This window comes from Oncorhynchus keta, chromosome 26 (assembly GCF_023373465.1).
Source record: "Oncorhynchus keta strain PuntledgeMale-10-30-2019 chromosome 26, Oket_V2, whole genome shotgun sequence".
NCBI classification, from domain to species: domain Eukaryota; kingdom Metazoa; phylum Chordata; class Actinopteri; order Salmoniformes; family Salmonidae; genus Oncorhynchus; species Oncorhynchus keta.
The window spans coordinates 36,711,285-36,726,138 of record NC_068446.1 but is presented as its reverse complement, the minus strand read 5'-3'; the positions used below and the strand labels follow the sequence as shown (position 1 = coordinate 36,726,138).

The following is a 14,854-nucleotide window of genomic DNA, read 5'->3' as shown; positions in this document are numbered from 1 at the left end:
AGCACCAATTTGTACCACTGGTAACCAGAGTTAGTTACCAATTGTGCTGAATTGCATTTGTGGCACAAAATCACAAATCCCATTTAAGACATGGGACCGATACTAGAATGTTTCACCCATGTTCAAAGCATTAGTGACTTTGTTGAGCTTCACAAGTTTAGACACTTTCGGATGCTTTGGACATGATGTGTGAAACATTCTAATATCGGTCCTTTTAATTGAATGGGATTTGTGCCACACATGCTAAAACATTAGCATGTGGAAACAGTACCAAGGAAACTAAACCGAAGCATGGATTCCTGTCGTACCGTGTCCATATACTGCTTACAGGTTAAGGAAACTAAACCGAAGCATGGATTCCTGTCGTACCTTGTCCATATACTGCTTACAGGTTAAGGAAACTAAACCGAAGCATGGATTCCTGTCGTACCGTGTCCATATACTGCTTACAGGTTAAGGAAACTAAACCGAAGCATGGATTCCTGTCGTACCTTGTCCATATACTGCTTACAGGTTAAGGAAACTAAACCGAAGCATGGATTCCTGTCGTACCGTGTCCATATACTGCTTACAGGTTAAGGAAACTAAACCGAAGCATGGATTCCTGTCGTACCTTGTCCATATACTGCTTACAGGTTAAGGAAACTAAACCGAAGCATGGATTTCTGTCGTACCTTGTCCATATACTGCTTACAGGTTAAGGAAACTAAACCGAAGCATGGATTCCTGTCGTACCTTGTCCATATACTGCTTACAGGTTAAGGAAACTAAACCGAAGCATGGATTCCTGTCGTACCTTGTCCATATACTGCTTACAGGTTAAGGAAACTAAACCGAAGCATGGATTCCTGTCGTACCTTGTCCATATACTGCTTACAGGTTAAGGAAACTAAACCGAAGCATGGATTCCTGTCGTACCTTGTCCATATACTGCTTACAGGTTAAGGAAACTAAACCGAAGCATGGATTCCTGTCGTACCTTGTCCATATACTGCTTACAGGTTAAGGAAACTAAACCGAAGCATGGATTCCTGTCGTACCTTGTCCATATACTGCTTACAGGTTAAGGAAACTAAACCGAAGCATGGATTCCTGTCGTACCTTGTCCATATACTGCTTACAGGTTAAGGAAACTAAACCGAAGCATGGATTCATGTCGTACCTTGTCCATATACTGCTTACAGGTTAAGGAAACTAAACCGAAGCATGGATTCCTGTCGTACCTTGTCCATATACTGCTTACAGGTTAAGGAAACTAAACCGAAGCATGGATTCCTGTCGTACCTTGTCCATATACTGCTTACAGGTTAAGGAAACTAAACCGATGCATTGATTCCTGTCGTACCTTGTCCATATACTGCTTACAGGTTAAGGAAACCAATGCGTCCTTTTTTTATTTGACTGAACTATCCCTTTAACCAGTGATGTAGTGATGAAAAAATTGGTGGCAGAACGCTGATCGCTGTTCAGGATTAGAGAAGTAACAGTCCCTATGCTTTCAATGCATTTTTCTGCCAAATTTGGGTAAACACTCGTGCAAAATGTTTAAAAAGTGTGTTAACGGTGTTTACCCTGCATCACTGTTGTTAACCCTTTCACAAAGGCTCATTGTTACATTGTTCTGAGAGAAACAGCATTTTTAAAGTCTTTTGAGAGACCCGTGTCCCTGGACATGTGGACAGACCTCAGTGCTCTATGGCCCTCTATTCCATGTTGCTGAGTACAATGGGGTTCACCAGTATAAAAAGAAAGGTTTTAAACCAGTAGGATAACAGTTCCCCAGCAAGAGCAGCAGCAGCACAGAGAGACAAAATGACCTCCATCGGCATGAACATGAACAGCAGAGTAAGTATTATATTTAGCATATTTATGTTCCTAGCTTGTTACATTGAGTGCACTTTAGTACTCGAGTGTCAGAGCACAAGGCAACCCTAATCCCAGAAAGCTGATTGTCAGTGGGATTGGGCAAGGCCCAACATGTAGCAATGTGTTTTTGTATGTTTGAATGGTGAATAGAAATGATTCTTGCTTATTTTCAGACCACCTTCTACGAGGACAGGAACTTCCAGGGTCGTTCCTATGAGTGCAGCAGCGACTGCCCTGACATGTCCTCCTACCTGAGCCGCTGCCAGTCCTGCAGGGTTGAGAGCGGCTGCTTCATGGTGTACGACCGCTCCAACTACATGGGAAACCAGTGGTTCATGAAGAGGGGAGAGTATTCTGACTTCCAGCGCATGATGGGAATGACCGACATCAGGTCCTGCCGCATGATCCCCATGGTAAGCCTACTAACACACACAGATTTGTTAGTTACCGCGTAGTCTTCTTTGTTGTTGTACAACATACACCTATGCCCATTAGTCAGTATGACTACAATCTTCTATACATGCGTGATACATTTAGCATTACAGTTCACAATTTCTCCCTAAAACATGTTGTTCATCATGTTACAGCACAGAGGATCTTTCAGGATGAGGATCTACGAGAGGGAGAACTTTGGAGGTCAGATGCACGAGATGATGGACGACTGTGACAGCATCATGGATCGTTACCGCATGAACAACTGCATGTCCTGCAATGTTATGGACGGCCACTGGCTCATGTATGAGCAGCCCCAGTACAGAGGCAGGATGATGTACATGAGGCCTGGAGAGTACAGAAACTTCAGTCAGATGGGCTCTATGGGTAGGCTCATGAGCATGAGGCGTATCAACGAATCCTGTTACTAGATATTGCTTTTTACTGATGTAAATAAGAGAAGCCATTGAATAAAAATGTCTGTTTGAAAAAAGCCTAAATGCTTGCACATTTTGTTTACCCCTTTATCCAAACCTCTTGACAGGCCATTCTGAAAACATACAGATACTGTATGTCATATACCGATCAATTCTTAATGACACAAGAAACACATCAAAAATCTATTCAAAAAGTAAGGGGAAAAAATCCAAATGTGGTTTATTTTAGTCTGATTGCCAGTGTCTTTTCACAAAAAATAAATACGTGTATGTTACAATAATGATTCCAGTGTCTGACACAATATCAGCTTTAAAGAGATATGGCTCATCTATAAACATGAAATAGCAGAAGGAGGACTGAGGGACGACAGTATTATAACTAGATCATGAACACGGGTGTTTACAGCTCAACAGGGGAATGGGAAAGGGGAGGTCGGTATACTAAAACTAGTAATAGTGGTTACCAAGGGGTTTAGACACTATGCTCTGTGGAGGCAGAGAGAAAGGCACACAGTTGGTACTTAAAATGAATATGATTTCCTTGGAAATAATACTGCAACATATTATTCTAAAGAGTTAAAAATCAAGAGTACAGACATGTCACTGGCTGAACACTTGGCGATAGGATCTCCAGAGATGATGTCTAGAAGTAATATAAGGATCGACACAAACTCAGAAGAACAATGTGAAAAGGGTGACAATGAGGCAGCATGGTAACAATCAAAAGGCACATACTGTCATTTTCTACTAAGCACTCAAGAGTAACAATTGATTTCTATATTACTCTGCCATTTACTGGAACCTGTAATGACAGTATTACGATTTCAGTGCGTTTTCCTCATTCAACCATCAGGACACAATTGGAATGTACAAGACCTTCACTGTAATACGGAGATGAACATGTCTCTCTATGTTAGAATGACTATTTTAAGATGGCTTTTGTTTTACTAGACTTACTATGCGAGTGTTTGAATACTTCTAAATCATATTATCAGTAGAGTATTTTCAGACTGGGACTTTACATGCTGCGGATGGCAACGTTTTTGTTTTCTTTAAACAATTCGTAAACATCTGTAAAAAACCTTGTTGACTGTCATATCTCCACAGGCTCTCCCAATAATATGACATGACAATACACTACTTACAATGTATAGCTTAGTTATTCCTTTCCTATAAACAAGTCCAAAAAGTAAAAATACAAAATATCTACAAAGTAATTACACGGACCAAAGACAATGATTTGTTTTTTGGACATTTCTGTCTCTGTGGGCAAACAGCTGGGCACTTGGTGAATGTCTTACTGATTCATGAGGTCATGTGATATTTCACATCATAGCACATCTGGTCCTGGAAAATTCCTCAATCCCAACCTGCTGTCAGTTGCCACCCGCGATGAACAACTACAGACAGCGCCACTTGTTAGCCGTGAAGTTCATTGTTTTGTTTTTCCAACTAGCTGCTGCATGCTGGGAGATGGAGTTCTCAGGCTCTCTCCTTTCTTCCCCTTTTCTCTCAGGCAGGCAGTCGCCTGGGCAAACACTGGTCTCCATAGGAGCTTAGGGGCCCCACAGTGACCTTTGAACAGCACGCATGGTATCGGTGCTGTAGCCCCTCTTGCCTTGAGAGCTGGTTGTCTATCTGGAATTCCCTCCAGGTCAGATTGAGGTTTCGTTGCTACCGCTGTTGAAAGAGACAGAGACAGAGAGAGTTGCTAAAGTCAAAAGTGACTGACGTATTATCCAACATATCTGTTAGAAATGCAACATGGCCACCAATATCTCGTAAACACTCACTCGGAGTCCGAGTCTTGGGCGTCTTGAACCCCGTTGACCCCATTGACTAATGGTGACATCATCGTCCTCGTCATTGTCGTGACAACCTCATTGCGCAGGTCCCATGGAGACAACGGAGGGTGTGGAGGCACGGGCAGGCGAGGCGGGGATTTGATGAGGACCCCGTTGCCTCCGATTACAGGGCGTAGATGGGAGGAGACGGGAGACGGTGGGACTGGGGTCGTCCTGGTGGAGATGCTGTGGGGGTTGTAGTCACTCAGTTTCTCCCGCAGGCGATTCTTCATGTTCTTGTCAGTCAGGGGAGGAGGGGAGTTGATCGTGTTTTTCAGAATGCCTGGTTGTAAACGCAGAGGGTGAATGCACAAACCCCAGTCAGTTATACAAGAAAACACACACACAAACAGACACATGCACCTTATTTGGATAGGAATAACATTTTAGGTACTAGATTAGAAGTTTTAGAATTAGACTAGCCACAAAGTCAGATTCCAATGTAAACATTTGCTACAAAAAATGTGCTTTTTGATATTAATTTTCAGGTTAGTAGTGTGGTTAAGATTGGGTTAGGTTTCAAATAGAATTTAAGAAGAACATTTGTAGAAATGGGCAGGGTTTATGACTTTGTGGCTATGGAAGCTAGTGACGACTCTCTCTTTCTCATTCTCTCTCTCTGTCGCTCGCTCACCCCTTCTCTTCTCTGTCTGGTTGCAGTCAGGTGAACTGGGAGGGGCACTATCATTCTGGTAGAGGGACTCCCTGTTGATCTTGTTGTCCTGGTGGAGCTCCACGTTGACCTTGGTCTCCACACGCAGCAACTCCACCCCGCAGGGCTCCTCACTCTCACTGGCTGTCGGCAGCTCCACTGGCCAGTAGGGCTTCACATGATTGGCCACTGTATCCACTTTAGATACAGTAAAAAAATAAACACTTTTAAATATATGAGGTGTGTGTGTGTGTGTGTGTGTGTGTGTGTGTGTGTGTGTGTGTGTGTGTGTGTGTGTGTGTGTGTGTGTGTGTGTGTGTGTGTGTGTGTGTGTGTGTGTGTGTGTGTGTGTGTTTGAACATGAGTCTACCTTTGGGTGTGTTGTGCTGGGACGGTCTCTCGTTGTTCCACCTATGCTTGCTGCTTTCTCTGTGATCATCACTGTCTGAGGAGTGGGACGAGACATAGGAGCTGCTGTGCTCATCCACCGACAGCTCACTGTCCGAGTCCGAATCTGGAACCATGGAAACACAGGAGCTATAACTTACTCTCTGACCGCTGTACTATAGAGTGGTGAGGAGGTGCCCCGCGGACCCATAGTGTTCGGAAATAGTTTAGCCATTCATTGTAGTCATTAGCACTCTGATTACCGTAGTTGCTATTTTTGCATTTTCTCGTGTCAATTAACTTGGGACATTCGTGGATTACTCATTATATTAAAAAAGTCTGATTTAATCAACCAATATGATAGTCAGTTTACAAATGGTTATGGGAACAAGACCGTGTGCATATCTGGCTGTGTTGGCAAAATCACTACATATCCCATCGAACCAGGCGAGGAGAGGCTGCCCGTTGTCACAGTTCCAAGACCATTCAGAAACGTCCTGCTAACTCTTGAAGTCGAGGGTACAGTATTTATGAAGTTTAGCAATGAGGACTAAAACTAGCATAGTTCAGCTAGCCAGCAAGTTTAGTCAGGGAAAGCGAGCTCGGGACCAGGTATACAGTGCCTTCAGAAAGTATTCACACCTCTTGACATTTTTAACATATTTTGACTCAGGGTTGTGAATATTTAAGTAAATGAAATATTTAGGTCTTTAATTAAAAAATAAATACATCTAAAAATATGTTTTCACTTTCCTTATGGGGTATTGTGTACACAGTATATGGGTGAGATTTCTTTATTTATTTAACCCATTTTGAATTCAGGCTGTAAGACAATAAAATGTGGAGTAAGTCAAGGGGTGTGAATACTTTCTGAAGGCACTGTACGCTATGCATGCTATTTTTTACATTTTTAAATTTCACCTTTATTTAACCAGGTAGGCTAGTTGAAAACAAGTTATCATTTACAACTGCGACCTGGCCAAGATAAAACAAAGCAGTGCGACACAGACAACAACACAGAGTTACACATGGAGTAAACAATCAACACGCCAATAACACAATAAACAAGTCAATGACACAGTAGAAAAAAGAAAGTCTATATACAGTGTGTGCAAAAGGCATGAGGAGGGAAGGCAATAAATAGGCCATAGGGTCTAATAATTACAATTTAGCAGATTAACACTGGAGTGATAAATGAGCAGATGATGATGTGCAAGTAGAGATACTGGTGTGCAAAAGAGCAGAAAAGTACATTTAAAAAACAGTAGAGGGATGAGGTAGGTAGATTGGGTGGGCTATTTACAGATGGACTATGTACAGCTGCAGTGATCAGTTAGCTGCTCAGATAGTTGATGTTTAAAGTTGGCGAGGGAAATAAAAGTCTCCAACTTCAGCGATATTTGCAATTCGTTCCAGTCACTGGCAGCAGAGAACTGGAAGGAAAGGCGGCCAAATGAGGTGTTGGCTTTGGGGATGATCAGTGAGATATACCTGCTGGAACGTGTGGGTGTTGTTATCGTTACCAGTGAACTGAGATAAGGCGGCGCTTTACCTAGCATAGACTTATAGATGACCTGGAGCCAGTGGTTCTGGCGACGAATATGTAGCGAGGGCCAGCCGAATAGAGCATACAGGTAGCAGTGGTGGGTGGTATAAAGTGATTTGGTAACAAAACGGATGGCATTGTGATAGACAGAATCCAGTTTGCTGAGTAGAGTGTTGGAAGCTATTTTGAATATGACATCGCCGAAGTCGAGGATCGGTAGGATAGTCAGTTTTACTAGGGTAAGTTTGGCGACGTGAGTGAAGGAGGCTTTGTTGCGAAATAGAAAGCCGATTCTAGATTTGATTTTGGATTGGAGATGTTTAATATGAGTCTGGAAGGAGAGTTTACGGTCTAGCCAGACACCTAGGTATTTATAGTTGTCCACATATTCCAGGTCGGAACCGTCCAGGGTGGTGATGCTAGTCGGGAGGGCGGGTGCGGGCAGCGAACGGTTGAAAAGCATGCATTTGGTTTTACTAGCGTTTAAGAGCAGTTGGAGGCCACAGAAGGAGTGTTGTGTGGCATTGAAGCTAGTTTGGAGATTAGTTAGCACAGTGTCCAAGGAAGGTCCAGAAGTATACAGAATGGTTTCGTCTGCGTAGAGGTGGATCAGGGAATTGCCCGCAGCAAGAGCGACATCATTGATACAGAGAAAAGAGTCGGCCCGAGAATTGAACTCTGTGGTACCTGTGGAATCCTGAGGAACCAGGCGAGGCAGTCATTAGAAAAACCAAGGCTATTGAGTCTGCCGATAAGAATACAGTGATTGACAGAGTCGAAAGCCTTGGCCAGGTCGATGAAGACGGCTGCACAGTATTGTCTTTTATCAATGGCGGTTATGATATCGTTTAGTACCTTGAGCGTGGCTGAGGTGCACCCATGACAGGCTCGGAAGCCGGATTGCACAGCGGAGAAGGTACGGTGGGATTCGAAATGGCCAGTGATCTGTTTATTAACTTGGCTTTCGAAGACTTTAGATAGGCAGGGCAGGATGGATATAGGTCTGTAACAGTTTGGGTCAAGGGTGTCACCCCCTTTGAAGAGGGGGACGACCACGGCAGTTTTCCAATCTTTAGGGATCTCGGACGATACGAAAGAGAGGTTGAACAGGCTGGTAATAGGGGTGGCAACCATGGCGGCGGATAGTTTTAGAAAGAGATGGTCCAGATTGTCTAGCCTAGCTGATTTGTACGGGTCCAGGTTTTGCAGCTCTTTCAGAACATCTGCTGTCTGGATATGGGTGAAGGAGAAGCTGGGGAGGCTTCTCATTCACGAGGCTAATTCAAGAGACAGATTGTACATTTTATGCCCTGATATCAAGAGCTGGTGGCGAAAAGTTTGTTTAAACAATTCAGAGACTGAAACAAATACATCAGATGACTAATATTTAAGAGCGAATTGATATACAATCCCGAAATCAGCTGTAACAGTTAATAGTAAAACAAAGCTTAAAACGGTGTTTGAGTGAACCCTGAATCTCGAAAATGAATGGTGAATTCACTTCCGGATACGGTAGACTCCTTCTCCTCATCACTCTATAGGCCTGAGACATTCGGATGCATTCGGATGCATTAAGATTCCCTGTCACATGCATTTTGCTACACCCACAATAACATCTGCTAAACACATGTATGTGACCAATAAAATTTGATGACACTCATTGTAACTATATAGGACTTGTACCATCTCTCTTGGAGCACTTGTGGAGGAAGATGGAGGAGTCTCCCTCCCCATGGGAACTCTTTTTGGCTGAGCCGGAGGATGTCGTGTGCTTCTTCCCTGAGTCGTTCCTGTTGGAAGAAAGAGGCATGATGAGCACAGAAATAATAACTTGAGTAGGAAATGTGGTCACGATATTCCATTAACTTTCCTAAAATTCCCAGGTTTTCCAGAAATTCTGGTTGGAAGATTCCCTGAACCAGAAAGGAATAAGCATGAAATCCAGAATCTTGAAAATCTTGAAAAATCTGGGAATTTTGGGAAGGTTACTGGAGTTTTGCAAACCTAAGTAAAACCTAGTCATTAAAGATATTGGCTCGTCAGACCACCACTCTGTTCCAGCTGGCAGATGAGTGTTATTAGGTAGGTACTTTATGACATAGAAAATATCATTTTCAACAAACCTTAACTTGTCGATACTTCCTCAATTCCCGACTTGGAAGACATCTAATGTCTTCTAAACCTTCATGTCTAGTTGCAGGGGGTTCGTTTGAATTTAGAAAACGTTCCATTATTAAATTAAATTGAAAAAATCTCCACTAAAGTGGAACTGACAGGGTTTTATCGTCATGACATCTTATAAAAATGTGTTCCTATACACCCCCAGAAAGAATAAGATATTAATTATTATTATTTTACATTTTACAATAAAGAAAATACACCTGAATTGATTTCTACAAATATTTAAATACCAAGGGTGTCCTCTTACATTTGGGAACTTTACAGTCCTATTGATCAGACAACCATGAACAGGTAGCTTATTTCTCCCTCCCTACAATAAACATCTATGTCAGCCAGAGAGGGATGAACTAAAATCTAATGAGGCAAGAGTAGATAAACTCTCTGAAATGTTTTCCGTTCGTAGTTGGCCATGAAAATTTCACTGATAAACAATGGGAAATAGTAGCCTGCTCGCCTTCTGCAGCTTTCCAGCCAATGCATGCTTGTCCCAACCCACGTTTTGACAACTGAATGGGAAATACCTGCCCACCCATTTGATCGATTCCAAATACATTTGATTGACAACTAAGAGATATGCATGCTAACTGTGGATAACAGCCTTAGTTAAATTCCTCAGTTTTTATCCAAAATATTGAGTAATTGAAACTGAAAAAGTGCATCCCGAATGGGTGGAGGCAGCAAAATATGAACAGCTGTGATTTACAACCCGAGAGCAACATTTTTTGGACTACCAATAAATGTAATGGTGAATTGTATATCTATTTATTCTGCCAACAATGCCGTAATCTACATCATGGAATATTTCTGTCAAATAGAACCCATTTTTTAAACCTCCTACGAAGTTGATTTTGTAGTATAAACTGGGCATTTGATATTTTTGACTGATATCATGATTATCTGTTTGTTTTATATCTGCAAAGTAGTTAAAGTGCTGTCAGTTCCACTTTAAGTAGTCCAACAGTGTGTCCGCCACCGTCTTGTCTGTCTCAAATGTTGTCATTGAGACAGGTGGTTCCACTCCAAAGTGAGGCATATCATGATGACAATCACCTGTCTCGATCAATGAGAGAAGATTTGAAATAGACAAGATGGAGACATACACATTGTTGGATTACTTCATGGAGAATTTTCTAAATTCAAACCAAGTCCCTGCCACTTGACATGGACGTTTAGAAGACATTTGTTGTCTTCCATGTTGGGAATTGAGGAAGTATCGCCAAGTTAAGGTTGATAGAATATTATCTGTGCTACGCCAAACAGCACCTAACCTGTAACGGCTAATAGAGCATCACATTAGCCCGGCACATTCTGTTAGCTAAGTAGAACCCAGTTCCCACCCAGTAAGTCACCTGGCCTGGCTTCTGCTGAAGCTGCGGACTGATCTAACTGTGCTGTCCAGGGAGGCAGTGGACTCTCCGATGGCCGTACGGTACAGACTGTCCTCCTCTGTGTACGAATGCTTAGCGTTCAGTGAACGCTGGGGACACAAAGAAGTAATAAACTAAATTGTAGTCATTCAGCAGACACTCTTATCCAGAGCGACTTACAAGAGCAATTAGGATTAAGTGCCTTCCTCAAGGGCACATTGACAGATCTTTCAACTAGTCGGATCGGGGATTCAAACAAGTGACATTTCGGTTACTGTCCCAGTGCTCTTAACCGCTAGGCTGCCTGCGGCCCGATACAACTCAGAACTAATTTCTCAACATAAATGTACAGGTATACTACACTTAACTATGGACTGGTGTGTACTCACTGTGAGGAGAGTGGAGCGGGTGGCAGTAGGCTCCTCCACTATGGATTTCCTCCCCGTGAGGATGTTCTTTAGGTTGGTCCTCACCTCCTTGTTGAAAACACAGTAGAAGAAGAATATGCACACACCCTGAGAGAGAGAGAGAGAGAGAGAGAGAGAGAGAGAGAGAGAGGGAGAGAGAGAGAGAGATGGATGGATGGATGGATAATTGCACATCAGATAAATATAAGCACAGTAAGGCTTTTTGAAGCACTGTTTTTGACAAGCCAAATACCCAAGTACCTGAAGGCAGCTGAAGATGGCAAAGAGGTAGTGTAAGGAGAGGATGTCACTGTTGACCGCCATGAGGCCCAGGAGCCAGGTAGCACTGAGGAGCAACAGGTGGAGGAAGGCTACATGTAGGGAACAGCTGGAGAGGAAATGTTTGTTATGTTTGAATGGAATCCAGCCAACATTGTATGCTACGTGCTAACTATTTTCTAACCCCACATGGTTATCCTGTCTCGAAGTACTCACATTGCTCCAGACTTCTCAAATGTCCACTGTCTCTTTCCGCATGAGGCCTTGGCGGCCATGAAGAATAACGCAATGTTGACCTATGGGAGATACATGAGACGGAGATGAGTAACATGGCCAGAACCAATCCAGTATAGTCCAACAAATAAACAGCGTCTGCATACACACTCACCAGTACTACTATAGCGATGGGCCCAGCGATACTCCAGATGAGTGTGTCGTGGACAGAAAGCCAACAGAAGTCTGGGTTCCCATAGCCCTCAGGGTCCAACCCTACTGCCAGGCCTACAAGAGAGGAAAAACACACACAGTGAGCAAGTGCTTCCAGATTATGTTGTTTATGTTGATTATGTTGCATCTGTGTCCCTCTCTGTCTTTGCATGCATGCATGCGTGTGTGTGTGTGTGTGCGTGTGTGTGTCTCTCACTCACCGGTGATGATGGCAGGAATGCCCCAGCCAATGGCGTAGTAAAACCTCATGCGGCCATGGTTGATGTTCCTGTCTTCAGTCAGCATGCGGTAGATGTGGAGGCCCTCCACCAACATCCAGGCAAACGTACACATGTAGAAGTAGTGGAGCAGGATGGCTACCACTGTACACATGAACTGAGGGACAGAGAGGTAGGGAAAGATGATTAAAGCCACTGTTTTGAAAGCCAACTGTGCTAATTGTTATTTAAGCTGTCTGTGAACTAAGTCTGGTTCAGTAGCTGCTAATCTATAACAACAGAACACAATGCAATGGCTGAGGCCAAATCCACATATTGCCAAACAGACACAGAACTATTATTGTCAAAGATAAAGCCACTTAGCACTGCTGTTAAGAGTGTTGGGCCAGTAATCAGAAGGTTGCTGGTTTGAATCCCCGAGCCAACTAACTGACAAATCTGTTGATGTGCTCTTGAGCAAGGCACTTAACCCTAATTACTCCTGTACGCCACCCTGGATAAGAGTGTCTGCTAAATGACTAAAATGTACTCAAGGGGACTAGCCTTCCTCATGTCAGCATTGGCCTGGACAGGGCAGGCTGAAGCCAATACGCATAGGCTATCACCTACGCACTTTGACATGTAGGCTAATTATTTATTTACATACACTTATGTTTTTCTTAACAGAATAGCTACTGTCTTTTGGTTTTCAAATCAATTTAATTGGCTATTTTGGTTAATGGCCTTGGTGCCCTGGCAGATATGGCACAGAATGGCCTTTCCCCGGCGGGAAGGGTTGGGTGGGGGTAGACTGCAGGTACACCATATGTACAAAAGAATGTGGACATGCCTTCAAATTTGTGGATTTGTCTTCTCCATAGACAAATATTGGAATCTCCATAGAGAGAGATTGGCAGTAGAATGGCCTTACTGGGGCCTCCCGGCTGGCGCTGTACTGCAGCTGTGCCATCAGAGTCCCTGGGTTCGTGCCCAGGCTCTGTCGTAACCGACCGTGACCGGGAGGTCCGTGGGGCGACGCACAATTGGCCTTGCGTCGCCCGGGTTAGGGAGTAAGAATGGCCTTACTGAAGAGCTCAGTGACTTCAACATGGCACTGTCATAGGATGCAACCTTTCTAACAAGTCAGTTTGTAAAATTTCTGGCCTGCTAGAGCTGCCCCAGTCAACTGTGCTGTTATTGTGAAGTGGAAACGAAGTGGAAAAGTTTAGGAGCAACAATGACTCAGCCACAAAGTGGTAGGCAAAATAAGCTCACAGAACGGGACCACCGAGTACTGAAGCGCATAGCTCTTAAAAAAAAAAACATCTCGGTTGCAACACTCACTACCGAGTTTCAAACTCCCTGTGGAAGCAACATCAGCACAATAACTGTTCGCCAGGAGCTTCATAAAATGGGTTTCCAAGGCTGAGCAGCCGCACACAAGCCTAAGATCACCATGCACAATGCCAAGCGTCGGCTGGAGTGGTGTAAAGCTCGCTGCACAGTCCGACAGACCATTCTGGGTTTGGTGGATGCCAGAAGAACATTACCTGCCCCAATGCATAGTGCCAGCTGTACAGTTTGTTGGAAGAGGAATAATGGTCTGGGGCTGATTTTCATGTTCGTGCTAGGCCCCTTAGTTCCACTGAAGGGAAATCTTAACGCTACTGCATGCAATGACATTCAAGACGATTCTGTTCTTCCAACCTTGTGGCAACAGTTTGGGGAAGGCCCGTTCCTGTTTCAGCATGACAATGCTCCTGTGCACAAAGCGAGGTCCATACAGAAATGGTTTGTCAAGATTGGTGTAGAAGAACTTGACTGGCCTGCACAGAGCCCTGACCTCAACCCCATTGAATACCTTCAGGATGAATTGGAAAGCTGACTGCATGCAGGCCTAATCGCCCAACATCAGTGCCCAACTACACTAATGCTCTTGTGGCTGAATGGAAGCAAGTCCCCATAGCAATGTTCCAACATCTAGTGGAAACCCTTACCAGAGAAGTGGGGCACCAACTCCATATTAATGCCCATGATTTTGGAATGAGATGTTCGAAGAGCATACTTTTGGTCATGTAGTGTATATTGACAAGTCGACAGTATACAATAATGCAATAAGACAAAATAAAGTGTTTTTCGGGTGTGCCTCAGGGTTGTGTGCTAGGGTCTCACCGCATTTTCAGTCTGGTTGATTCCGAAGAGTAAGACGAGCTGGGAGAGGAAGATTGACACCACCAGGTTCTTGTGTATGCTGTGGAGGTTAGAGCGGAACTTCCGGAGAATGGCCAGCAGGAGGAAGGTGATGAGGAGGGCCACCAGCGAGGCTGACACCGTGATGTAGGTGATGATCTTCAGGGGCAGGACCTCTCCATGCTGAGGAGGTAAGCATGGCCAGGGGTAAGATCAAATAATAGAAGTTAACATAAGCTGAGTCACCATAACTGAATGTTTGGTAGGGGGCTCTGGGTGGTACCTCTCTCTTGGAGATGTCCATGAGCACAGCAGAGCTGGACATGTGACTGCACTGGCAGCTGATGTGGGTGCTGTTCCTGAACACCAGCTCACACCCCTTGGCAGACCAGCCTCCCGTTCCTTGAAACCTGGAGCCAAAATAGATATTGTTTTATATGATTTACAGTACCAGTCAAAAGTTTGGACACATCTACTCATTCAAGGGTTTTTCTTTATTTTTACTATTTCGACATCAAAGACATCAAACTATGAAATAACACATATGGAATCATGTAGTAACCAAAAAAGTGTTAAACAAATAAAAATATATTTTATATTTCAGATTCTTCAAAGTAGCCAC

The 14,854-nt window shown here is 43.7% G+C and overlaps 2 protein-coding genes across 11 annotated transcripts in view; one reads left to right on the top strand and one right to left on the bottom strand.

The window, feature by feature from the left end:
* Positions 1-7: 7 nt before the first annotated feature.
* Positions 8-2,754, top strand: LOC118359330 (gamma-crystallin M2-like). Of its 10 annotated transcripts, none has more exons than XM_052480684.1 (6): positions 8-391; positions 575-635; positions 697-1,123; positions 1,185-1,845; positions 2,040-2,279; positions 2,454-2,754. In XM_052480684.1, exons 4-6 carry the CDS (start codon positions 1,813-1,815, stop codon positions 2,727-2,729), a joined length of 549 nt encoding a protein of 182 aa, XP_052336644.1. In that variant the 5' UTR covers positions 8-391; positions 575-635; positions 697-1,123; positions 1,185-1,812; the 3' UTR covers positions 2,730-2,754. The 10 variants fall into 10 exon arrangements, with proteins under 10 accessions (XP_052336644.1, XP_052336645.1, XP_052336640.1 ...); XM_052480685.1 differs by having other exon boundaries at positions 453-635; positions 1,246-1,845; XM_052480680.1 differs by having other exon boundaries at positions 453-635.
* Positions 2,755-2,930: 176 nt separating this feature from the next.
* The window catches only part of LOC118359328 (cadherin EGF LAG seven-pass G-type receptor 1), a 118,545-nt gene continuing 106,621 nt past the window's right edge, over positions 2,931-14,854 (bottom strand). The window contains exons 23-35 of the mRNA XM_035737830.2: positions 14,516-14,642; positions 14,215-14,415; positions 12,046-12,220; positions 11,787-11,899; positions 11,615-11,694; positions 11,381-11,507; positions 11,102-11,227; positions 10,695-10,822; positions 8,848-8,954; positions 5,602-5,745; positions 5,214-5,429; positions 4,529-4,862; positions 2,931-4,415 (exon numbers count right to left, since the gene is read on the bottom strand). Of these exons, the coding sequence (XP_035593723.2) occupies positions 4,391-4,415; positions 4,529-4,862; positions 5,214-5,429; positions 5,602-5,745; positions 8,848-8,954; positions 10,695-10,822; positions 11,102-11,227; positions 11,381-11,507; positions 11,615-11,694; positions 11,787-11,899; positions 12,046-12,220; positions 14,215-14,415; positions 14,516-14,642 (1,903 nt within the window). The 3' untranslated portion in view covers positions 2,931-4,390. The remainder of the gene's footprint in view (positions 4,416-4,528; positions 4,863-5,213; positions 5,430-5,601; positions 5,746-8,847; positions 8,955-10,694; positions 10,823-11,101; positions 11,228-11,380; positions 11,508-11,614; positions 11,695-11,786; positions 11,900-12,045; positions 12,221-14,214; positions 14,416-14,515; positions 14,643-14,854) is intronic.

Bases quoted from the DNA above. Each gene is read 5' to 3' on its own strand.
- LOC118359330 (XM_052480687.1), top strand. From the start codon at position 1,813: ATGACCTCCATCGGCATGAACATGAACAGCAGA. The intron at 1,846-2,039 runs GTAAGTATTATA...GCTTATTTTCAG, and splicing joins GCATGAACATGAACAGCAGA to ACCACCTTCTACGAGGACAG. The intron at 2,280-2,453 runs GTAAGCCTACTA...ATCATGTTACAG, and splicing joins CCTGCCGCATGATCCCCATG to CACAGAGGATCTTTCAGGAT.